Source organism: Propithecus coquereli, unplaced genomic scaffold, assembly GCF_000956105.1.
Source record: "Propithecus coquereli isolate 6110/MARCELLA unplaced genomic scaffold, Pcoq_1.0 Scaffold6, whole genome shotgun sequence".
NCBI lineage: Eukaryota > Metazoa > Chordata > Mammalia > Primates > Indriidae > Propithecus > Propithecus coquereli.
In genome coordinates, this window is record NW_012151951.1 from 13,582,104 (window position 1) to 13,606,803 (window position 24,700).

General features: G+C 52.0%; 1 protein-coding gene across 1 annotated transcript; it reads left to right on the forward strand.

The window, feature by feature from the left end:
- Positions 1 to 4,522: 4,522 nt before the first annotated feature.
- HTR3A (5-hydroxytryptamine (serotonin) receptor 3A, ionotropic) lies at positions 4,523 to 17,293 on the forward strand. The gene is made up of 9 exons (XM_012659167.1): positions 4,523 to 5,025; positions 7,207 to 7,373; positions 8,361 to 8,405; positions 10,380 to 10,489; positions 11,990 to 12,159; positions 14,401 to 14,561; positions 14,916 to 15,126; positions 15,221 to 15,442; positions 16,925 to 17,293. Exons 1-9 carry the CDS (start codon positions 4,959 to 4,961, stop codon positions 17,221 to 17,223), a joined length of 1,452 nt encoding a protein of 483 aa, XP_012514621.1. The 5' UTR covers positions 4,523 to 4,958; the 3' UTR covers positions 17,224 to 17,293.
- The last annotated feature ends 7,407 nt before the right edge of the window (positions 17,294 to 24,700 follow it).

Below are 24,700 nucleotides of genomic sequence, written 5' to 3' on the forward strand. Positions count from 1 at the left end.
AGGGAATGGATGGGAAAGTAAGCAAAAGGGGTGTGTGAAGACTCAACTATGAACTTGTCATGCCTAGGGGGTCTCAGTTCTTCTAGACCTGTGCCATGTTTTCCAGTGTCCTGAAATTGCTTTGTAGGGTCCCAAAGGCACTACATCCCAGGTCCCTTGCTTGGGTTTCTTAATTCCCATTCCTTGCCTCCATCCATGTAGAAGGTGGCATATACGTATCCACCTCCTAGGACAAGCTCTCGGTCATCTTGACCTCTTGGGGTGAATATTGAGAGAAGAAAAAACCCACTGTGCCAAAACTTAAGGATTTCCAACCTATCTGGTTGGAGGTCTAGAAAAGGCCCATTTTCCATGTGACAGGAGACAAGAAATAGCCCCACCCTTCAGATGAAGCCTTGTCCCAGGCCTCCAGACCTGACAGAGTAATAACACACTCCAAAAACCCTAGCATCACTTCCACACCATGAAGAGGGGCTGCAGAGGCAACCAGGCCAAATTTACTGTGAAGACCCACTTTGTACTGGGGAAAATTGTAAACTTCATGGTCTAAGTTATCATATATCCTTAGGATACTCTTCAATAAGAGTATCTATATTTAGCAGACTCATGTAGAGCCAGCCCTTTGAACAAGAGGGATCAAGCCAGGAGTGGGACCCCCATCTGTTTTAGGATTTGGGAGGGAGGGGTGTAGGAGCCGGAGTCCCATCGGCCTGGGTCTCCATCTGAGAGGATGCTGTGGCCCTCGGTGCCATCAGGTGGTTAAGAGCCCAGGTGCTCGAGTCTATTAAGACCTAGTGCCACACCTGCCTCTTATTAGCTATGTAACTCTGCACAGGTTGCTTAACAGCCCTTCACCCTAATTTTTTCATCTGCAATATGGGAATAATTATAATACCTTCTTCATAGGAAAAAAAGAATACATAATATAAAGAGCTGAGCACGGTGCGTGGCACATAGTATATGCTTGATAAATGGTGGCCACTGTTGGTGGGGTGGTGCAGAATGGGGCCGTTCCTAGGACCCAGGGCCTTGGTGGAGAAAAGGTCAGAGTCACACATGATAGGACATCAAGGAAAGGAGACCAGGAAGGAAGAGATCCTCCTCTGTTGAGAACACTGCTGTGTCTCTCTCCTTCCTATAAAGGCCACTGCTGCCTCTTCAGGTAGAAGAACGAGGAAATTGAGTGAGGCATTTTCCCATCCTGCTGGTTTCCACCCTCTCCGTGAGTAGACAGCCCATAAATCTTCCAACCACCATGCCAGGATGTGTCAGGTTCCTGGAAACGGCGTTGGAAAAGGTGCACCTGTCTGTCCTCCCTATCTGCCGCACAGCACGGAGAGAGGGGCGTTCTGTAGGGACGCTGCGTGAGCAAGTGCCACACCTAAGTGTCCAACAAAAGGAGCTCCATGGAGCCCTGTCCTCAAGGTGATGGGGGAAGATGAGGACACATCCTCCAGTTAGCACTGTGATGACAAGCCATAAGTCTGCTCCAGCCCTTCCCCAGCAGGTGGGCCCTTAGTGGGGCCAGATGTTACTACAGGTTGCAGAGTTTTGGTAAGTTTATAGGTTTTAAAAGGTCAGGCTCTTTGGTGGTAAAAGTTTTACAGACTAGTAAAATTTTACTGCAGAAGATGGGAAACACTGCTGTCATGGAAGAGACTGGAGCCAGGAGTCTGGAAGATCTCAGTTCCATCCGTAACTGGCGTGGGAATTAAGGCAGCTCATGGGGGCTCTCTGGGCTCTGTGTTTTAGCCTGGGAAATGGGAGCAAGAAAAGCAACCATGGGTAGGACAGTGGCGACAGCACCCATCCGCGGGTGGGAGGCTCAGGCCCACGTGGGAGCACAGTCCTCCTCCCCTCGGCGCTTGAGCCGCTGGACACGCAGGGAGGGCCCAGGCCTGTGGGTCCTGCAGTCTCAGAGCTTTTCATTAGCCGGGCTGGCTCGCTGCCCTCTGCGTGTCTGTCTCCGCTCCCGCAGAGGAGCCTGGCCGTCTGCAGGCCGAGCGCGGGAATCAAATTAGCCAGGTCTCTGCCCTTCCCTCGTCCCCACCGGCCAAGGCAAGTTCATCAAGGCCTCGCACTAATTCTTATCTTGTTTAAAAGGGGCAAAAGGAACTCCACAGTTTCATCCAGGGCAATTTACACCCTGCCACTGGCCACATGATTCCAACTTCCTTCTGTCTGTCGTGCCATCAAATCCATTAACAGGAAATTTCTTTGGGGGAAACTTGATTGCTGCTCCATCAGAGAGGCGCACAGGCAATGCATCTCCATCCCGGGCCGCGGCCTGCCCGGCTCCCTCTAATCCTGTTACCTACGCAGCTAATTCTCTAATGCACACACTGTACAGAGGACATCCTCTTTCCTCCCTAACCCAATTGGCCAGTCCCAGAGGATTCCAGGGGCTCAGTGCAGAAAGAAGGCCCGGGGCCCGTGGGACAGGGTCTGCAAGCTTTCTTGCACACACGCCGTGGCTGGCACCCCACTCCACAGTGCGGAGTGCCCACTTTCAGACTACCATGGTGGGGAGGGAGAGCCCCCCTCAGATACACTGGGTGCATAGCTCAGCCTCCTCCATCCTTCCTCCTCCTCTCCCTTTTCTCATTCCATTTTCCTCTCTCTTTTCTCTTTCCTTCTTCCTTGGCTTTCACTCTGATCTTCCTTTTCCTCCTTGGTTTCCTACCTATCTGTCCCCTTGTCTCATCCTCCTTTTCTTCCATCCTTTTATTTACTACTTCTCCTCCCAACCTCTTTTATATTGTTTTACCTTCTACTTCTTCTTGCTGTTTTCCCTCCCGCGTTGGTGCTACTGCTTGCGGAAAGAGTTCAGTTCCTAATGCTTCTTCCTGGCTTCGTCTCCAAATGGCTTGGCTCTGTGCGGGGAGTGGGCCCAGCCACACTGGATACACACGAGCACCCCACAGAGTACAAGATGGGGCATTTGGGGATAGTGGTTAGGGTGCAGGGGACAGGGGGCAATTCAATGTCTGTCCCTTACTGATGAAATGATTATGATGGTAAGCCCAATGGGTTTGTTACTGCTGAAGGCCAGCCCCTGGCTGGCTTATGGCCATATGAAGGAACCCCATGAAAGAACAGTGTAATGCTATATGCAGATTTCGCAAGGCACATAAACAAGAGGAGAAAGTCCTCTAGAAATTTGCAGCACATTTCTGAGCGGCAATGGCCATGAATGGAGGAGAGCAGGAGCCTAAGAATCTTGGTTGGGTTCAAAGATGTATTTACGAGTCCACAGTGCTGCCTCTGAGCTTGGTGGCCCAGGAGGCACTCGGTTCTTCTTGTCTTGCCTTGTCCTGGGGTCTGAGAACATTCATCCTGGGGAGGTCTGGCTCTATAAATTCTCTAGAAGTTTAGGGCCCCTTATTCTACCACTTATCCTCATCTCCATTCCCCTAAAAGAAATTCTCGGAGCTGATTTTCCTTGTTTTTCTGGATTGTGCAGCGATGAAGCACATGACTTAAGAGAAGCATAGCCCAGGCTCCCTGAATTTGACTGAATGTTCCGGAACCAAGCCCTGGCTGGTGGCCATATGAAGGGACTCCATCAACGAACGGCTCAATGGGACATGCAGATTCCACGATGCACATAAATAAGAACTGAAAAGGACTCAGCCCTGACCAAGGTGGTTTCTCTTTTTTGAAACTTAACTGCAATTCAGAAAATTCTTCCTTCCTAGTGTTCCCAGCCTATTCCATACTTGGATTCAACTGGAAAAGAAATTAAAAGGAATGAATTTTTTTTTGTAGTTGAAGCTTGCCATGGTGCATCTTGCCTTCGACACAGTTGAGGTAGAAAAGTTCACATTTGCCCAGGTGGTGAACTGGGGTAGGACTCCTTCAAATAGAACTTCACAGCAATTCTGTCCTCAGGCAACTTTCAGGGCACACAGTTGAGTAACCAAGGGATAACTACTTACCTATTTAACTTACAAAGAGAAAAAAAAACACTTCTTTCAAGAAAGCCACATTTAAAAGGAAGATATTGAAAATGCTTATGAAATAATACTAAGCAAAAAAAAAAAAAGAGAAAAGAGAGGGATACAAAATTGTGAATGTGGTATATTTACTTCATTGCATACATATTGTAGAAGGAAAGTATAGAAAAATATATAACAAAATCTTAACAGTGGCTGTCTCTGGGCAGTAAGCTTATGGATGATTTAAAATTTTCTTTATATTTTTCTATAATGAACATATATTACTATTATTTTTTACTACACATATTTATTTAATACTATGTATAGTAAAATGCATAAAGTATATTTTTAACCATATATATTTTACTATTTTTAATATATATCTTACCATTAAGTATGACTATTTAGATGACGACAAAAAGGCAAACCTCTGGCAGCCTCAGGTACCTTTCCTATGTCTGCAGGGGTTCCCAGTCACCTGCTTGGCTGGGAGCACTATGTCACCCTGAAGAGTAAGAGAATGGCCCTCTGGCTCCTGCCTGACTCACCCTCCCCTGCCGCAGCCCAGTGCCACTGGAACATACTTGCCAAGGGACAGAAATGAAAGCAGCACCCTGGTGCACCTCCCAGCAGACAGGCTACACCCTTGCTCCAGGGCTCCTGTAGCCCCTGTCCCCAATTCACTCCTGGGGGAAACATGGCCAAGCCACCTGGCTGAATGGGTGGACTGAGCTCCCACCACATGACATCAGCCAGGGCGGGCTCCCCTCTCAGCGGTTCCCTCCTCCTTCCTCCCGCCCGAAACCTGATCCAGCTGAAGGTCTGATTGCTGGAAAACTTGGCGGCTCCCCAACCCTGGTGGCCCGGGGAGTGTGTGCCTGCAGCCTCAGAAGGTGCAGGCAGCGGGCCGGAGAGGCAGGCTGGCTGGGACATGAGGCTGGCAGCGGGCGGGCAGGCTGGCCCTTGGCGGGGCTCTCCCTGAGCAGTCACTCGGAGGCACTCCCACGTGGGAAGCTCGCCATGCTGCTGTGGGCCCCGCAGGCGCTGCTCACCCTGCTCCTCCCCACACTGCTGGCACAGGGAGAAGGTAAGCGGCTTCGGGACACAGTGGGACTTGGCTGGCCCTCTGGGCAGGTGGGGTAGGGGATGCCTCCGTCCTCAGAGAGTTTAGGTAAGGAGGGTTGGGAGTGGTGCAGTCGCAGAAAAATCAGCTATCTTATCATGTATGAGCTGAGAGCATTTTGAGCTAGAAAGTTGGGAAAGTTGAGTCCTGGAGGAGAGCAGGACTCGCAACGTCTTGGCGACATTTCAGAAATACAGAGACCGGCGCCAGGAGAAGGGCTCCTCTCCTCTTTGCCCTGCCCCTAAATTCATTGAATGGCAGCTGCAAGGGACTTTTGAGCTCATTTGGTCTACCGCTTCCTATTATAAATGGGAACGCCTGGTCCAGAGATGGGGAGTGATGCATATAGTTTGTTGGCAGCAGAGTGGAGACCAGAACTAATCTCGTCATCTGGCCTTGACTTTGCTGGTTTTGTTGCATGGGCTCTCTGGGCCTGCATTTCTTCAACCTCCCCTCCAGAACTTAAAATCCAATAAAACTTCTCCCTGTGTTCCCTATCCCCATCCTTTCCTGACTCCCTTGAATACAAGGAGTCAGTTTCCTTTTGCTGCAGACCTTGTTCCTTCTCCTTTGGAAGGGTTCTCTCCCTACAGAGCTGGGTTGGAGCACGTTGGGGCACAATTAGAACGATGCCATGTGGGGACTGGACAGATGTGCAGGGCTGTGGGCGAGAGGAGCTGTCATCTGGGGACGCTGAGTGGGTTAGGCAAACACAAGCCGGGGAGAAGCTCTGTCCCTCCCAGCAATGGTCCTTTGCTCCGAGGCCTGCAGGGATAGTCTGGCTCTCTCCACGCCGGTCAGAGTCCCAGTCAGTAGGATCTGGGCTGTCACCCACGTAGCGAAGACACACACATGGATCTGGATCTCAGGTCGCGGACTTGCAGGGCACGGTACTCACCCTTCTGAGCCCTGCGCATCCTTGTTTGTAAACAGCCACTCCGGTGGCCTGCTCTAAGGTCAGAATGAAGACTACGTTAACCGATGTCATTCCAAAGGAGGCACTCAAAAAGACAGTCTCTTGCCTTCCCTCTCTCTCTGCTCCTGTCTGTCCTAAAGGAAGCCTAAACCTTATGAGGGAGCAGGGGTGAGAGGAAATCTGCAGGACTGATCTGCTGCGCAGGTTGCGCACGGGATGAGAGAAGGGGCAGTCTTGCTCAGTGAGAGCCCGGCCTGCTGGCACCCGGTGTGTGAAAGACCCCGATTTACTCCGCCAGTCCCATCTCCTCTTTGCCACCTGTACCGTGGTCCTCCAGCGTGTACCCCCTTCCCACCCCATGCACCTTCACCTTCGTATTTCATGCCTCCCTTCAGAAAGTGCCCCTAGTGTCCCCAGAGGGAACACCGAGGTGCACACGAAAATCCGCATAGAACAGGACTAGGGCCTAGGAATTGGCTTCCTCATCACTACTTTGTCCCTGCAGGCCTCCTGCCCTGGGGGCAGTTTGGTTTCTCCTTGCTCCCTCCACACCTCACCCCAACTTTCCCCCTAACCCCATCAAGTTTGCCCACAGAGCAGCCCTCCTGCAAACCCTTCCCCCGTAGCCTGTATGTGCATGGAGGGAGGGGGGCGGGGATCATTTGGGGTGGCTTTTGCAGGAGGGAGAGGGAATCTCTTTTTTCTCCAGATGTCCACCCTTCCTTCTTTCTTCCCCAGTTACAGGCTGGGGTCAAGGAGACAGTGATCTGTGCAGACGCTGAGACCTGACCTCAGCTGAGGACAACTCTGATGCAGACCGTTAAGCTTGGAAATTGTGCACTTGGGGTCACATTTTCTTGCACCCCTGTCACCTTCTAGTATCACCCAGTGACGGCCAGCTTCCCTTTGCTCCCAAGGACCCCTCAGCCGGGGCCCCACAGACCCCCCCTACTCTCCACCTTTCTCAGCCCTCAGCCTCCTTCAAAGCTCCTGTGTCTCCTGTCACCTTTGCTTATGGGCCACATGCCTGCTCTACTGTAAATGAGAGCGCAGGTGGCTTCTGGGAGGCATCCACTTGGATTTGGGTGGGAATCTCTACAGACAAAATGCTCTAGTGGTGAGAATTCTAGTCTGTGGGGGCATTTAGGGATTTAGCTTGCAAACCAGGGCAAGGGAACTGGGGGAAGACTCGGGCTCTGGTGTCCACATTGAACCGCTCTCCTTCCCAGCCAGGCGGAGGGGGGGCCTCCAGGGCCGGAACACCAGCAGGCCCGCTCTGCTGAGGCTGTCGGATCACCTCCTGGCCAACTACAAGAAAGGGGTGCGGCCCGTGTGGGACTGGAGGAAGCCAACTACCGTGTCCATTGACGTCATTGTCTATGCCATCCTCAGCGTGGTGAGCACCCAGCTCCAAGCTGCCCCTCTCGTAGGGGGACCTTTTAGGGGGTAGAAGGTGGCCATGTGAGACCAAGTCACTCCCTGGGAAGCAAAGTGGCCCTTCGAGAACCCATAGTACCTAAGGTCTGGGACCACAGCTGACAATGAATGGACGCGCCATCTGCACAGCCGTCCACACCAGAAACCTAGGGTCACCTGTGTGGCTGCCTCTCTGGCACCCCTACAGCCAGTGGGTCACTTCCTGTGTGTGGTTCTTCATACATTGTGTAAGGGCAACCATAGCACTATATTGGGTTGAGACTGTCCTATTCATCTCTGTGTTCTCTGTGCCTTACACAGATCCCTGGTACGTGGCAGTGTCATTAAATGGTTGTTGAAGAATCAACCAACAGATCACTTCTTTGATCAATTAATTAAACAAGAAGGCAACTGCAGAGATGCAGTGGCACTGTGCTGGGCTGGGGTGGGTGGACCTGACTTTACAGTGTCCGTCATAGTCACCGTAGCTGCCTCGATACAGAATGAAGTCACTGCGTTTAGAACATCTCTGGGCAGAAACACAATAAACTGGTCACTGTGGGGCTTCAGGGAGGGAGACTGGGAACTGGATGGGGGAAATGGGAGAGCGATGAATTTCTCACTCTGTGTGGCTTTGTACTTCTTGATTTCATACAAGGCAGGCTATATGCGTGTGTAACATAGAACACAATAGGAAATAATAGAGAGTATGTATAATATATATGCGTATATGTATTTGAACTTGAAAAAGAAACAATCGTTATCTCTTTCCTAGTAAAAGCCCAACCTTTCCTGGCTGGCCAGGCATCTCCAGCTTATCCACTCCCCAACCCCGGGCTCCTTTCTACACTCTTAACCTCCCAAGGAAGTAGAGGCACAAGGAAGCAGCTCCTTTTTGGGGGTGGTGTGTGCAGGGTGGCCCCCCAGCCTTCGGGACCACCTGTCTGAGCTCGCTTCCCTTTCCCAGGATGAGAAGAATCAGGTCCTGACCACCTACATCTGGTACCGGCAGGTGAGCAGGCCAGCCCCTCCCCTGCCCCGGTTTCCTGGGATGGGGACGTCTCCTCCCTGGAAGGGTTTCTCCATCTGAAGGAATCGAGAATCTCAGCAGCCTTGGTGGGAGTAGGTGAGGGGAGAGGTTCAGAGGCACCCTCTGTGGGAGATCCAGGAGTCTGGAATCTTCCCATCTCAGGACTGGGGGTGGATGGGAGCTTAAAGATCAGTGGAGGAGAAATCCTCCAAGCCCCCTCCAATTTCCGAAGTTCTTCACAGCATCCCAAACCAATGCTTGTCCAGCCTCTGTTGCAGGAGCACCTCCAGTGCCAGGGAACCCACAAGGCAGCCACTTCACTTGCAAGCAGCTCTAATTGCTAGACAGTTCTTCCTCCTATTAAGGCAAATTGGACAACAACCAAATTGAGTGATTGAAACAGGATGGTTCGTTCCATCCACTTAGCCCTCACATCCTCAGCCGTTTCTCCTCTCTTCCAGCTTCTGACGGGCACGGGTCAGGCACGGGTGTGTGGGCTCAGGCCTTGACAGGAGCTCTGGCTTCGTGCTGGCAGGGGAGGGCAGGCACACAGTGAAGGCTGCTGTCTGCAGGAGGGCCCAGCTCTGGCAGCCCCGGGGATTGCAGGGAAAACGTCAGGGCAGCAGGGGAAGCTAGAGTGGCTGAAGAGAGGGGAGCAGGAGGTCATTGAGGACGGCTCGCAGAGGTCACGCCCGAGAGAGGCTCTGGGGTGTGCGTGGGTGTCTGTGAATCCCTCCTCGCTGCTCATGGGCCTGCGCCACCACCACCACTCGCCCATGGGAGGGGGGTGGGCTGCAGGAAGGAGCCAGAATGCTGATCCTTAGATACTGCTCCGTCTCTGCCTCACAGAGCGACCCCTTACTACAGAGCAACCCTGCCTCAAGGAAAAGGACCCAAACAAGACTAGAAGCTCCTTTCCCCAGGACACGTGGCCCAGGTCCCGCCTCTGTGCCTCTAGGCCCACTCGTCCACCTCAGCTATTGCAGTCAGCTGTGAGGGAATGTCCACCTACTATATACCAGCAACTGTGCGTAGGGACTGGAATTAGAGACACAAACTAGACTCAGATCCTGCCCACAATGAGCTCACAGACTAGTGGAAGCAACAGATACAGGGACACGGGGACAGACAATTGAAATGCAACGACATAGCCACTCCAATGCAACAAAGACAAGATGCTAACCAGGGAACACAGAGGAGGCCCATACAACCCAGCCTATGGTGTGGGGGTCACGGAAGGTGTCCTGGAGGAGGGAGCAGACAGATACCTTGGCTAAGTCTGGAAGGATGAGGATCACTTACCTTGGTAAGAAGACAGGGCTTGCCATACAGGAGAGGGAGCAGAAGACTCAGAAATGCAGAGGTTTGGATAGTTCTACATTCATATGTGTAGAATTCACAGAGGCATGGCCAAAATGTGAGGCTAGAGAGACGGTGGAGGCCAGGTTATGTAGGCTTTTCTTGGCCTTATCCTAAGGCCAATGGGGCACCATCCAAGAACTTTAAGCAAGAGAGTGACATGACAAAATTTGCGTTTTAGACCAGCCATTCTGGGCTGAGAGAGAACATGTGGATCGAAACTTAATAGCCACGTCTACCCCGTGAGGTGGACATTATTATCCCCATCCATAGAGGTCCGGGCCACGACCCAAGAGGTTATTTATCAGAGATCCCTCAGTGAGTGGCTAGGGGACCCGTAACACTAGAAATGACCAAATGCCCTCCCTGGGAGAGGCTGCATCCTCCAGCGTTGCTATGCCTGTAGGGAGAGTGTGAGTACGGAGGTGGGGGGTACTCAGTTACCGCTGAGGCACGTAGGTGCCACCAACACCCAGATTTTCCCTGGAAGACGGCTGCCTGCTGCCTGGGCACCGAGGGTGAAGTCTGCCGGAGTTTCAGGCGACCCTCTCCCAAGATGGAGAGGGCTGCCCGTGACCCCTCCTGCCCCTCCCCTAGCACTGGACTGATGAGTTCCTCCGGTGGAACCCTGAGGACTTTGACAACATCACCAAGTTGTCCATCCCCACGGACAGCGTCTGGGTCCCAGACATTCTCATCAACGAGTTGTGAGTACTGTCATAGATGCCGGGTGGCCAGGTGGCTTGGGGGCTGGGAGACAAGATCGCTGCTGCCGCCTTTGAGACGTCCCACCAGACTGGCAGACTGTAGGGAAAGTTGGCTGGAGCCCACATTCCCCAAAGTCTTTGTCTTTTTTTCCCCTTTATTTTTCTTTTTAAAAACTCCTCTTTTTCTGTGCCTGATGTTGAAACTCTGTACTTAGTCTGAGGGCCCCTGTCGTGGAGAAAGACGCCAGTGAATGAACTCACACTGCGTTACAACAGCCTAATGGGAACAGCTGCATTTTTAGAGGGGACAGCAATGTTTCTAAAGGGAATAGAGCACTGATGGTGGCCACTGCTCCTGGTGGCCACTGGAGCCACTCCCTCCTGCACAGGGGAGCTTTGGAGCTGGAGGACGTGCTCAAACATCCCAAGTCACACATGTGCCCGACAGGCCACAGATTGCTCCTCCAATACAAGGTGGGTCCAGGAAGCCTTTATTCCCAGTGGCCAAACGCTGTTCCATTTGACCCCAGCCCAAATATCTTCTCCCTATCCTGCAGGTTCATTCAGGGTGCACCAGCTGGGCTTCCGAATTCAAGGGCAGGGAAGTGGCTGGGGGAGATGGATGGAGAAGGGAAGGTGACAGGTGGGGCCAGAGCCCTCCACCCAACACCCACTGCATTGCCCAACTCCAGGGTGCCACTGACATTTTCCCAAAGGAGGCGGTTGACCTTGACCCCACGCCCATGCCCTGCATAGCTCAGGCTGGAGGGGTTCTGGGAAATCCGTTTCTGGCCGGATGTCCAGTTTCAACAGTGAAGTGGCCTTAGTCTTGACTTCTCATGTCTCAGCCTGATCCCACTGGAGCATGAAGGCTTCGGAGGCCAGGCTGCACCCACCTTGGCCCACAGCAGTCCCTCAGAAGGGCCTACATGTCCCAGATCAGCCAAGAGAGTGGGATGAAGTCTCGTGGGACTTTTCTGGCTTCCCTAATCTTTGCCTGTGATTTCTCTAGCTCCCTTTCCTTCAGAGAGGATTATTCTCATTTCAAAGGATTTCTGGGGGTGGGAAACAAAGACAAGCCAGAGTCAGGATGGAACATAAGGTTCTTTTCTCCCCCACAAGCCCGCCTGTCCCCACAGGGCTGGTGATCGCGGGAGCCAAGCTCTGCCTGGCCTGGGGACAACGGCGCAGGGGCAGCTGGGCAAGCTCCCCACCGCCCGTGGCTTTTGGGTCCACGGATCTTTCCCCCCTGACTTCTGTGACCAGGAGAAAAAAGCAGAAATGCCTTTTCCTGCTTGGAAAGTAGCCTTGACAATGGCAGGTCAGGAAGCCTAAGATAGGAAGGTTGGGAAAACCAAAGCCAGACAGAATTGCCCGTGCTGTCCTGCTGCCTGTGCCCTCCCTGAATTTCTTTCCCTGCTGGGCTGCTCAGAGATCTTCAGACTCCCAGGGCTTCACCTGCCTCTTGTGCCCCCAAACTGACCCCTCTTCCCTGGCCAGCGTGGACGTGGGGAAGTCTCCAAATATCCCATACGTGTATGTTCAGCATTACGGCGAGGTCCAGAACTACAAGCCCCTCCAGGTGGTGACCGCGTGTAGCCTGGACATCTACAACTTCCCCTTCGACGTACAGAACTGCTCGCTGACCTTCACCAGCTGGCTGCACACCAGTGAGTATGTGGGCTTCTGGGGGTGGAGGGGTGGAAGTTTGGGGCCCCAGGGACATCCAGGCAAGGAGCACTCCCTGGGTTGCCTTCTCCCTTATCCAGCTTACTTCCCACCGATCTTCTTAATGTCTCTGAGCCTCTGCTTCTTCATCCTCCAATGGGGAGAACATTGCTGCTCTCGCTGGCTCTTTCCATTGTCCTAAGGATTTGACGAGACAGTGTGAACCGACTGCAAGATGCCCAGGAAAGGACAATTCTTTTCCAGTATCTCAAACAGGATCTGGCACTAAATGTCTCTCCAATCCACTCGCTTCTCCTCACCCCCCACCAAGCCACCCCCATCTCCTGCCCAGGTTTCTCATCGGCCTCTTCCCTGGTCTCCCCCGTTCACTGTTGTCCTCCTCCAATTCATGCTCCTCACAGCAGCCAGTGAGATCTTATTAAAATGCAAATCTGACCAAGTCACTTAAAACCCTCAGTGGCCTCCCGGCAGTCCTGGGACACGGTCCAAATCCGTGGGCTGGCTCTGCCTTGCTACCACTCTGGCCTCACCTGCTGCACACCGCCCTGGCTCCACTCCTGCCCAGCCGCCTTGACTTCCAGCCCCAGCACCCTTGTTCTTTCCCTTCACCACGTGCCGTTTCCTCTCCTGGGCTACCTCGCCGCCCTCCTCCCTCTCCCCAACAACTGAGCCTGGCAACCCCTCGACTCACCCCTCTGGCCACAGCCTAAGTGTCAGCTCCTCAGTTTCCCTCTCATCCCCCAGGCTAGGCTATCCCTGCTGCCCAACTTGACAACACCCTGTTCTCCCCATCTCTACCTCCCCTGTAAGTACTTGCTCAGTATCTACTTTCCTCCTAGGTATAAACTTAAGAGCAGGCAGGGACATGATCTATTGCCCACCATTAGATTCTTGGTTCACTGCCTGGCACAAAGGAAGGTGCTCAGCAAATTTTACCAGGTGGATGAATGCTAGGTGCTCACTGGAGAGCTAGTGCAGTGTGCACCATCCTGCTGCAAGAGGGCATCTTCCATTTCTGTTCTGACGTATTCATGACATTAAATTTAAATTCTGATAGTAATACATAATAACTTCCTTGACCAAGAGCCGAACTACAGATAAGGTTAAAGTCTCCTTTGACCTCTACCCTCAATCTCTCAAACTCTTTTCCAACAACTCCCTACGATAAGAGTCAACCATTTTTGTCAGCATAAATTTCATATAGTACAGTATATTCTTCCAGATCCTTCTCTGCACATTTATATCCACACATGCATGTGTGCATATAGACACACACATACACATCTATGGAAAATGCATGGGAATTATTTTCTGAGTTTTTATTTTACATAAATGTATCGTATTTTATATACTACAATATAGTGTTACTTGATTCTTTTTACTCAACAATAGCTCTTGAACACTTTTCTAAGTTAGTGCATATTTAGATCTTCCTCATAAATTTTAGCTGCTATAGACTATTATTTATTTATCTGAGACAGAGTCTCACTCTGTTGCCCGGGCTAGAGTGCCATGGCGTCAGCCTAGCTCACAGCAACCTCAAACTCCTGGGCTCAGGCCATCCTCCTGCCTCGGCCTCCCGAGTAGCTGGGACTACAGGTGTGAGCCACCACGCCCAGCCTACATCTCATGATTTTGGATGCACCATAGCTCTTAAGTATTTTCCTGATTGATGGATATTTATGTCTTTTCCAATATTCTACTGCAAGAGGCACTGCTGTCCTTCCTGGCACGTATTTCTCCAGTGTAGATACTGAGAAGTGGAACTTTTATTCTTTAAGTGTGGATTTTGCTTATTTTACTAACGTTTAAAGACAGGCAGTTCCATCAAGGCAACGGTGAAGTGTGTTGACTTTCGTTTATTTCTGAAATGAGTAATTCTAACAGGGGAGCCTAGAAAGGTGTTTGGAAGGGATGTGTGCATGTGTGTTTGTGTGTGTGTGTGTGTGCGCATGAAGGGGTTGTATGGTTCCCTGCACTGTGCTGTGTGTTTTCATCCAAGACCTCCCTTGCCCTCACTACGGCCCTGTGAGATAGGTATGATGTGTAGTGGTGCCTCATTTACAGCTGAGCAAACCAAGGCTGAAGGTTGAGAGCTGAGGCTCAAGGTCTAGCCGTCTGCCTCCGCCTCCCCGGGTGGCTGCGCACTCGCGTTCCGCCGTCACAGGGTCTGGCAGGCTCCTGGTGCTCGATGCCAAGCGGCCTGCCTTCTTCTCTCTCAGTCCAAGACATCAACGTCTCCCTGTGGCGCTCACCAGAAAAGGTGAAGTCGGACAAGAGCGTCTTCATGAACCAGGGAGAGTGGGAGCTGCTGGGAGTGCTGACCCAGTTTCGGGAGTTCAGTATGGAAAGCAGCGACCATTACGCAGAAATGAAGTTCTATGTGAGTGAGGTGGATGTACGTAAAATGGTGAATAAAGCCCCTAGACCTCCACACCAAGGTGGACTTGAGGAGGCTTATTGGGAAGGCCTTCCATAGCCCCTTTTTAACACTAGGGTCCCCCACATCCCTGGAAACTTCAACCAAGTAGATGGGGAAACTCAGCTGAATGTCCCTTACTTATCCTGAACAGCCACAAGCCTGGATTGAGAGGCAGGACATGGGGTCTGTCCATTTCCTTCTCTGAGAAATCTGAGCTGGAAGCTCCATGAAGCAAGGGGGTCGGGGTTGGGGGTGGCTCCCGGGGGCACAGCCTGTCTGCCCCAGGCTTCCCACAAGCTCCTCTCCTGGTCCCAGGTGGTCATCCGCCGGCGGCCTCTGTTCTACGTCGTCGGCCTGCTGCTGCCCAGTATCTTCCTCATGGTCATGGACATCATGGGCTTCTACCTGCCCCCAGACAGTGGCGAGAGGGTCTCCTTCAAGATCACGCTCCTCCTGGGCTACTCAGTCTTCCTGATCATTGTGTCCGACACGCTGCCGGCCACTGCCATCGGCACCCCCCTCATCGGTAAGGCCTCTTCTGAAGGAAGAGCTCAGGCTGAGGAGAAACCGGCCCCCTCCCACCTCTCATGTGTGTCTTTCCCCCCACCCGGGGCACACAGGTGTCTACTTTGTGGTGTGCATGGCGCTGCTGGTGATAAGCTTGGCCGAGACCATCTTCATTGTGCGGCTGGTGCACAAACAAGACCTGCAGCAGCCTGTTCCTGCCTGGCTACGGCACCTGGTGCTGGAGAGGATCACCCGACTACCGTGCCTCAGGGAGCAGTCGACTTCCCACAGGCCCCCAGCCGCCTCCCAAGCCACCAAGACTGATGATTGTTCAGGTGAGTGGGGGGGGAGTCCCCCACAAAGGGGCCACTTCTGGCCTGGATGCAGGGAGTGGTGGCAAGTCTCTGGAGGGCGTAGCAGGCCAAGGAGGCTGGGCAGGGCCTGGGAACTGGGTGCTGTCCTGCATGCGGTGCCCATGCCCAGCCTTATTGGGAGGGGCAGACTTCTGCCAAAGGTGTCAGTCTTGATCCTGTCTTCATTTTGACGACCTCTCATCAACCTGGCTATAGACAGAGAAGGTAGGAGTTCCAGAGGCTGAGCATGTCGGAAGCTGAGCCCTCTGGCCTGAGATTGGCCTGTCTCTGAGATGGAGCCATGAGTGAGGTCAAATGGATGCCCCTTGGGCAATTATAGGCCTTTTTGCCTCACATGGTTAAATGCTGCAGCTGCGATTTCTAAAACTCTCTCATTCTTAATAGCTCAAAGACCAGGTTCCTTAGAATTTCAACATGAGGCAGAGAGACAGGGGCACAGGGAGACACTAAATGTGGGGCTCACACCTCCTGAAGAATTGTTACAGCTACCATTGTTGTTATTGGTGGTGGTGGTGGTTGGTTTGTTGGGCTATCGATTGAGCAGTTTGTGCCAGGCACGTGAAAAGCACTTTCTGTGCATTATCACATGTAATACTCATGACAATCCAATAGGATTCTCATTTTTCAAATGAGGAAGCAGAGACGTAGGCTGTCCTAAACCACAGAGCCAGGAACTGGTGGAACTGTGCTTTGAACCCACCTGACTCTAAGCTCCTGTTCTTAAGCATTCCTCTCCTCTCTATCCCCTTTCGCCCTTCCTCCTGGGCAGGGCGAGGCTTTCTACATGAGACTTTTGGTCCATCTAAGACCATCCCACTGGCCTGAAGCTAATTTCACTTGGTGACGGTAGCCATACCTGAAGGTGTATTTTCTGGTCCAGGACTCAGAGTCATGGAGATCACAGCAGTGCCCTCCAGACAGCCGCCCCCTTCTGAGGCAAGATGACGTAACAGGAGAGCAGTGGAGTTGGGGTCCAGATTCTTGGGCCTTGGTATTAAATGATGCTCCAACTATGTGACCACGGGCTAGTCACTTAGCCTCGCTGAGGTCAGCACTATCGTATAGCAAGTGGGAACAGTGATCTCTCCTACTCTGCCTCTCTCGTGCGGCTATTGTGAGGCTCAAATAAAATAATGGATGTCAGATTGCTGGAGAAAGCCCATACATTGAAAAACACACAGGAAGGAGAACTTCATAATATTAGTGATCTGGGGAAGGGGTGGAGTTTGTGACTAAGGAAGGGTACGCAGGGATCCTCAATCGTATTGCTTTTTTGAATTTGTTTAAGTTAGATTGTGGGTTTGCAGATAGGTAAGTTCCCTTCTATACATTTTATGTCTGAAGTTGTTCCTAACAAAAATTTTACAGGCTGTAGAAACATAAGGGACAATGTTCAGGCCATGCCACTGGCTCTCCCTTGCCAAAGCTCTGCCCTTCTTTCAGCCATGGGAAACCACTGTGGCCATTTGGGAAGATCCCTGGACTTGGAGAAGACCCCGAGGGGCAGATGCAGCCCTCCTCCGCCCCCAAGAGGGGCCTCGCTGGCCGTCCATGGGCTGCTGCAGGAACTGTCCTCCATCCGGCACTTCCTGGAGAAGCGGGACGAGATCCGAGAGGTGGCCCGGGACTGGCTGCAGGTGGGCTCTGTGCTGGACAAGCTGCTCTTCCGCATCTACCTGATGGTGGTGCTGACCTACAGTGTCACCCTGGTCACGCTCTGGTCCATCTGGCATTATTCTTGAGTGGGTGCAGCCCAGCAGGGGAGGAAGATATGGGTCTGGTTAGGATGAGGACAGAAGATTTCTGCTTAGGTCCTTCAGGGCCCAAGAGATACCAGGGACATCTTCAAAACACAGATACAGTCCCATCCCATTTCCAATGCCAAGTCATCTCAGCAATCCTGAACCAGTGTCTGAACCCTTCCCCCCAAAACTTAATGTTCAAGACCCTTCCATCCTCTTCCCACCCAACTGCTCATTATGGCTTTAAAATATGCTATCTTAGATCAAGAGAAATCCGAGCACTCCTGAACTTCACTCTACTTAACTATGTATCAAACTAAGTTTCCCCACGGTTCCTTCTCTGAATAAGGCACTTTGGAATTCTGCTCATCCCCCACTACTTTGTTTTTAGGTTGAAGGCAAAACCAACTCTCTACTGCAGTAGGGCCTGACAACTCTGCGCTAGGTTTGTCCAACCCCTATGTCTCCTTCTTCACCTCACTTGTGGCCACTTCCCTGAACACCATCCTCCATCAGATGGTGGGGTGGGTGGGGGCAACACATTGCCATGACACTTCTCGACCCTTTGTCAGCAGCTTTGGGAAAAGAGTAGATGGGCAGATGAAGAGGCTTAAAGTTACTGGTAGAAATGAGGTTTGGGAATTATCTGTAGTTTCAGCTGTTTGGTGCTTTCTGGCCCAGGGATCTGGGAGGTGACCAAAGGGTAGCTGTTATGAAGAAGAATGAGTAGAAGGTAGGATTAAAGGTATTAGGGTCAGGACAATGAACACTCAGCAATGAGAGGAGAGAGAAGAAAGCTCAGTTCTGTACCCCCCTCGAAAGATTCTGGAAGGATCCATGAAGTCCTATTACTATTCTAGTCTCATGATCTCTCAGTGCAGCTGAGAGCAAACTCTCCCTGCAAGAGTATCTCACAATTTGGTGGGGGGGTGGGGGCGGGTGTGCTCTGGCAGGGGAGGAGGGAGAGGAGGACAAGAACTTCAGCACCACGGTCAGCACCAGTGGATTTGGTGTTGGAAAATACCAAGAAAGCCAAGGCTTGGATTTACTTATCTCCTTTGGAAACTGTCAGTAGTCAGTCCCCGTGCATCCACCAGAAAGCAGGACCATGAGGGAGGCGGTCGGGAGGATGGTCTTTGATCTTGTGTCTCATATCCTGGCTCCCTCTCCCAGACAGCAGGGCTTAAGACATGCTAAGGAACACCTCAGCTCCATTGCTCCATCCACCTAACAAGCTTCCAGAGAAAAAGGATGCTAGACGCCCCCAAGGGCAGCCTGTCTTAGCATTCACAGTGTGTGAATGAGGCTTTCTCTGGTTCTCCCAGTCTCATCGCAGCCTTATCCCTCCCCTATCTTGTGCTGCCTGTCACTCTGCAGAAGGCATGGTGGAGAGGGACTAATACTGCCAGGCTAAAGGGAATGGGCCCAAATGGGATACCTGGGATGAGTTCTAACATTTTCACTGCCTCCACAGTTGTTCCAGGCCAATTATTAATATAAGAGACTCTACAGTATGAGACACCAGAAACTATGCATTTCCCGGACCCCAAACTCTGCAATTCTAGTTCATAAACCATCCAGGAGACTGGGAAGAGGGCAGAACCATGGAACCTTGGAAGATTCACGTCTGAAAGAGCTCAGAGGCTGAGGAAGGGGGCTTATCTAGTTTAGCTTCTCTCAGCTTCTTCTCACTCCAGATTCCCCAGCATTTAAACCCACTAAATACTGTCTAACTGGCTCATTGTTCCTAAGGCAAACTGGGAATGAAGTTTCATCTGCTATCTCCCTCCCAAGCATATGTACTTTTGATATTAGTGATCAGGGATTAGTTATCTTCATTTTGGAATTTGGAATTCTGCTCATCCCCCACTACTTTGTTTTTAGGTTGAAGGCAAAACCAACATCTCTTGATGGGTAGGGATCGGAGTCTTCCAGCAAAAAGCAAGAGATTTGGGGGCTGGGGATTGGCCCCACTCATAATTGTTGCTTTCTGCTGAGCAGAGACTGGGCTAGAGGTGGGGATTGTTCATCGCTCCTCTCTCAGGATGGCCCCTGCAGCCCATATGTTGGAGCCTTGTCCTAGGACCCAAAGCAGCCCCATTTCACTAAGACTCGCTTGGGCCAGCCATGCCATAGGTGATTCTCACGTCTCAGGCCAGAGGGATAGAAAGGTGGACAGTTCGGCACTGCGAATGCACCACTGGTCAGTAAGTGGGTGGCTATTGGAGAAGCGTCCAACCAAAGAGCTAGTAAGACACTAATTGCACTATTGATTCTCCACCTCCCCCATCCCACCCTTTTCACCCACAATCAATGGGGCGACAGAGCCCAGCATCGAGGCAGCCAATTAACCACCTCAAGAATGAGCCGCCACACGTAACATCTTCTGCTCCAGTAGCTACATCCAATCAGCACATTGATCTAGCATCTGGGCTATGCTGCCCAGGGATGGGAAACTGAGGCCCAAGGTCAGAGAATGTCCCAGTGCACTAACTCCTGCCCATCCATACGATCTTGGCCTTCTCCAAAGAGACCTTTGCTCCGTCTGAGGTGTGAGAACACCCAGAATTTCCCTCCCACTTGTTATACCTCCCAGAACCTGCTTCCTCCCCTCCTTTTGCCATTCCGCTCATCGCCTCTCATGCTTTCCTGAGCAGAGAGAGAAAACCAGAAACCCTTATGTCTTCATAGGTGCTTCTGAGAAGCTTGGCGATTCTCTCCCTCCCCTCCCCTCCCCTCCTCTCCCGCAGTCTTCTCTATTCCCCTACAAATACTTCCGGTTTTCATCTCCTTTTCCCCCCTACCCTGCTTTCCAAAGCTGTCGTTTCTACTAAAAAGATTCCATCAAAGGTGTTGAAAGTGCCCAGCCGGAACCCCTCGGCCCTCCGTGAGTCCATGAGCCGCGCTGCTCCCAAGCCATCCCGGGAGGGGGCTGCCTTTCCTCCCAAGGAAACCTGAGCTCAGGAGTCTCGGGGATGCCTCCTGGGAGTGGACACCCAGCGGCCCAGACAGAGTGGCTGAGCTCAGAGGCCAGGATGCGGGCTTAGGGGAGGTTTCTGTAAGAGGAAGAAAAGTTGCCTGGTTGGGTGAAGGAGGGAGAGGAAGAGCTCGCAGAGAGGTGTGGTTCAGCATTCGCCAGCCAGATTCGCCTCCCTCCCCCAGCCTCTGAATCAATACATTTTGAATCTAATCTAATAACAGAGATTTAACGAGGGGATAATGCAAGTGGAGCCGCCAGGCGCTTTGTTGCTTCTTTCATGCAGCAGCTGGGGCCCATTATCCGGGGACAATGCCCCGTGCTAATCACTCCCCATCTCCTCCCTCCCGAGGGGTTGGGGAGGGGTGGTGGGCAAGAGAGGGCAGCTCCTTCCTCGATTGGAGGGGAGTGGAGGGGTGGTAAGGAGGGGGTGAAGTCGAGAAGGGTCTGCACCGTCCCCACACGATTGTCCTGACCTGACACCAACTGACTGGCCGCCTCCCCTGGCCACACCACACACCCTGACCAGTGAGCAGTCGGGGGAGCCCTACCAACGCGCACAGACAGCAGATAATTAATTATCAGCTGCAGTACCAGTGCTGGGAGTTGGGTAATTTTTTTCTTTTTTCTAACTTGGTCCTCTATAATTTAAGCTATCCCATTGAGGCTGGTGACTGGCCAGCCCTGACTGTCACGGTTAGAGAATTAAATCCTCGTTTTGGGGACCAAGAATACCCCTCTCTGAAATAGAAGCCTGCTCTGCATCCCCTCTCTCTCTTCTGTCTGGAAGTGTGGAGGTTAGACTGTAGGAAGAATTTTCTGATGATGCTATTCCTAATATTAGTTAGATTGGGAGTCGGAAAAGGAAGGCATAGAATTTCATTTCCTAGAAGTCTTTAAAAAGAGAACTTTATCTATCTAGGTTGGAAGGGGGCAGACCAGGGAGGAGAGATCTGCCTCAATTTCCCATCAGAGCTTTAGTTGGGAGGAAGCCTAGGGCTGGCACACCCGAAGCCTGGCTACTCCCATTCCCTTTTTGCAATGTATTTATTGAGGACAACATAAGATTACCATGTGGAGTGGGAGACCCCAAATTTGGAATTTGTCCCCAGCACAAGGCTAGCTGTGAAACCTCAGACAAGCACTTAACTCCCCTGTGCTTCATCTTCTCACCTGTAAAATGGGGACCATCATATTAGTACTGGCCGATAAGCGGTGTGGGGCACTGTGCTCCCAGCGTGGGGCAAAAGCCGGGAAATCAGGAGGCTGTGCTGGAGAGACGGCAGTCCTTCTCGGATGGTTCACATCCCATCCTAGGAGGAACTGCTCCTAGGGTACAGTAGAGGAGAGGCCTTTATCCTTCTTGTCCCCATTTAGAGATGGGCAGGGTGAAATAAGCTGGTCATCCACCACAAGGCCGGGGGGGCTAAAGTTCCTGCCCCCACCAGGATGAACGCAGACCTCTGTGTCCCGTACCTTCCGGTTCCCTTTTCCCCCATTGCTACTCCTCTCCTTCACCCCTGCACATTCAGAGCTTCTTGGCACAGAGTTCTTCCCTAAAGCTGCAGCTTTGAGTTCCTGCTCTGGGCAGGTGTCTGGAGCACTGGCCCACTTTAGGTGGCCCATCCTGATCCTGGGTCTCTCCCAAGCAATGCCACTCCTGTGTCCCTGTGTCTTTGCAAAGAGAATTAAACTCTTGGCAAAGAGTCACATCACAACGATGACAGCTAAGACTATGGGAGCCCGGGAATTCACTTCCACGTGCCTGGGAGAACCCCCACTGGGAAAGAACTATCTGTCCTCTGGTCCGCAGTGGGATGTCCATCTTTGGCCAAGGGCAGCCACAACCCTGCCTTCTAGATGCTGTCCACAAGGTGGCAGCAAAGTCCAGAAGTTCTATGGAGGGGCCTTCAGGAAACATTTTACTGCCCCCTTCCCTACTCTCATGCCCAATAAGGCCCCCATTCCTCTCCAGGGGCCTTTGAAGCCTCCTTCCTTCAAGGCCAACCCTTGGGCCAGCGCTAAGGCTCATGTTCCAGAGTGCTTTGTGCCCTGTGCGGATGCTCTGGCAGAAGAAGCCTGGCCCACGGCCACCTGCCCCAACACGTACCTGCGCCCACGCTGATCCCTGAGGAACTGAGCCCCCTGCACATGTGCTCAGGCCTGGACCTCACACTTATCAGCTTGCTCCAGTTTCCCCTTTTCTGCTCATGCGATGAAGATATTGGTGACTGATGGCAAAGAAAGCAGTCCTACCCCACACCCATCCCTACGAGGCCCATGGAGGACTCTGCCTTCGAGACTCTTCTGCCCATGTCTCTAAGGCCCCAGCTCAGCGCATCCCACACTGGCTTTGAGATGCCCCTCAAAGATCCTAGGAGAGCAAGGTGGGTGAGGTGCTGCCCAGGGCAGAGCTGGGGAAGGGGGTGGCCAGTGGTTAGCCGGGGGCAGGACATGGGAAGATGCTCACTCCTCCAGGAGCTCCAGGACAGGGGCTGGAGGGAGAAAATTGGTCCTAACTAGGGTTTCAATGACACGATTTCTTTACCCATCCCATGGCAACTCCGGTAACTTTGCTGTCGCCACCTGCTAGCTGTGAGTATTAGTTTCCTGCCACTGCTGTAACAAATCACTAACTTAAAATGCAAATTTATCATCTTACAATTCTGGAGGGCAGAAGTCCAAAGTGGGTTGACAGGGCTGTGTTCCTCCTGGAAGCTCCAGGAGAGATGTGTTTCCTCGCCTTTTCCATGTTCGGGAGTCGCCGGTGTCCCTGGCTCATAGCCCCTTTCTTTCTTTCTTTTTTTTTTTTTTTTTTTGCACATATAAGAATAACATTTATGGATGTCGGGCAGGGGGGAGGGGGGAGGGGGAGGAGGGAACGGGCATATGCATACACAATGAGTGCGATGTGCACCATCGGGGGATGGACTCGCTTGAAGCTTGGACTTGGGGGGTGGGGGGGCAAGGGCAACATACGTAACCTAAACATCTGTACCCCCATAATATGCTGAAATAAAAAAAAAGAAAGAAATGACATAGCCCCTTTCTACGTCTTCAAAGCCAAGAGCAAAACACCTGCAAATCGCTCTCTCTCTCTCAGTCAAGCTTTGCTTTGTCACACCTCCTTTTCCGACTCTCCAACTCCCTCTTTCCTTTATAAAAACCTTTGCGATTATGATAGGCCCACCTGGCTAATCTAAAATAATCTCCTCATCTCAAGATCTTTAAATTAATCATGCCTGCAAAGTCCCTCTTATCTTGTAATATAACATAATCGCAGGTTCTGGGGCTGGGGGTTGGACGTCTTTGGGGGGCCATCACGCTGCCTGTTACTCTGCGAGATCTTGCATAACTTCTCTGCCCCTCCGTTTCCTCGTCTGTAAAATCGACGTAATAAAAGCACCTACCTTGTGGATTGTTGTGGGATTAAGAGGCAGTACGAGTAGATGGTCTGGCACAAGGTAAAAATGGTTGATAAATTTTAACTGTGGTCTTGTTATTGCTCTTATGCATAAATCTAGAAGCCTCCTGCACAACAAAGTCGAGGTATGGTCCATCACAGACCCATTTAACTAAAACTATAAAAGAAATAATACTTTCTATTACACAACGTTCATTTGTGCAGTGGCTTTATGGTGATGAATCTTGAGCTACTTTATAAGCCGAGGAGGAGGGGAGAGAAAAGCAGCATTGTGGGGGAAGGACTCCAGGCAGGAGACAGAAGGTCAGGCCCAGGGGTGCTTCTGTCCTCCCCCTGCCCCCTCCCCACGCCCAGGGTCTGCTCATCTTCCCGGGGGGAGAGGGATTAGAAGGTGGCAAGGGCTTCTTAGGGCAAGAGGTGTTGAACGCAGCATGGGGTGTAGAATCATTCCCCCAGAAGCCTTTGAAGGAGACACCCCCTCTCTTGATCCACCTTCCTCGTCCAAGACAGTACGGAGAGGCAGGAGGTGAGTGGGATCCCTCGAGAGACCTTCCCGCTGCAGGTGCAGGCAATGCTGCCTTTCCATCTAGGTGACACCTAGCGACGGGATCAGACACCAGCTCTGGCTGGCACATCCACCCTCCTGCCCTTTTCACCCAAGGACGCATTTTTCTGATTCTCACGAACGAAACTCAAATCCACATGGGCTTGTCATTGGGCTTAACATGCCCACTGGTGGCTCACTCCCAACAGTCTCCTGAACGTGAGCGAGTAGGGCATTCCTCCTCCTACCTTCTCCTCACCCAGTGTGTGCTCTCTCAACCCCTCCCAAGGGGTTTATTCCTTTATTCCTACAATAATTGTGATTCACGTGTTTACTGTCGGATGATTGGTTTAGCATTTATCCCGGCCCCCAGCCTGTAAGTCCTGGAGGCAGGTATAATGTTTCTCACCCTCCCCACTGCTCACACGGTGTCTGACACAGAGCCCACGCCTTGCATCGAGTGAGCGAATCCATAAAGGAACTGTGGTTGGGGACAGGGACATGGGACATGGGACGTGCAGAGGAAAGACCA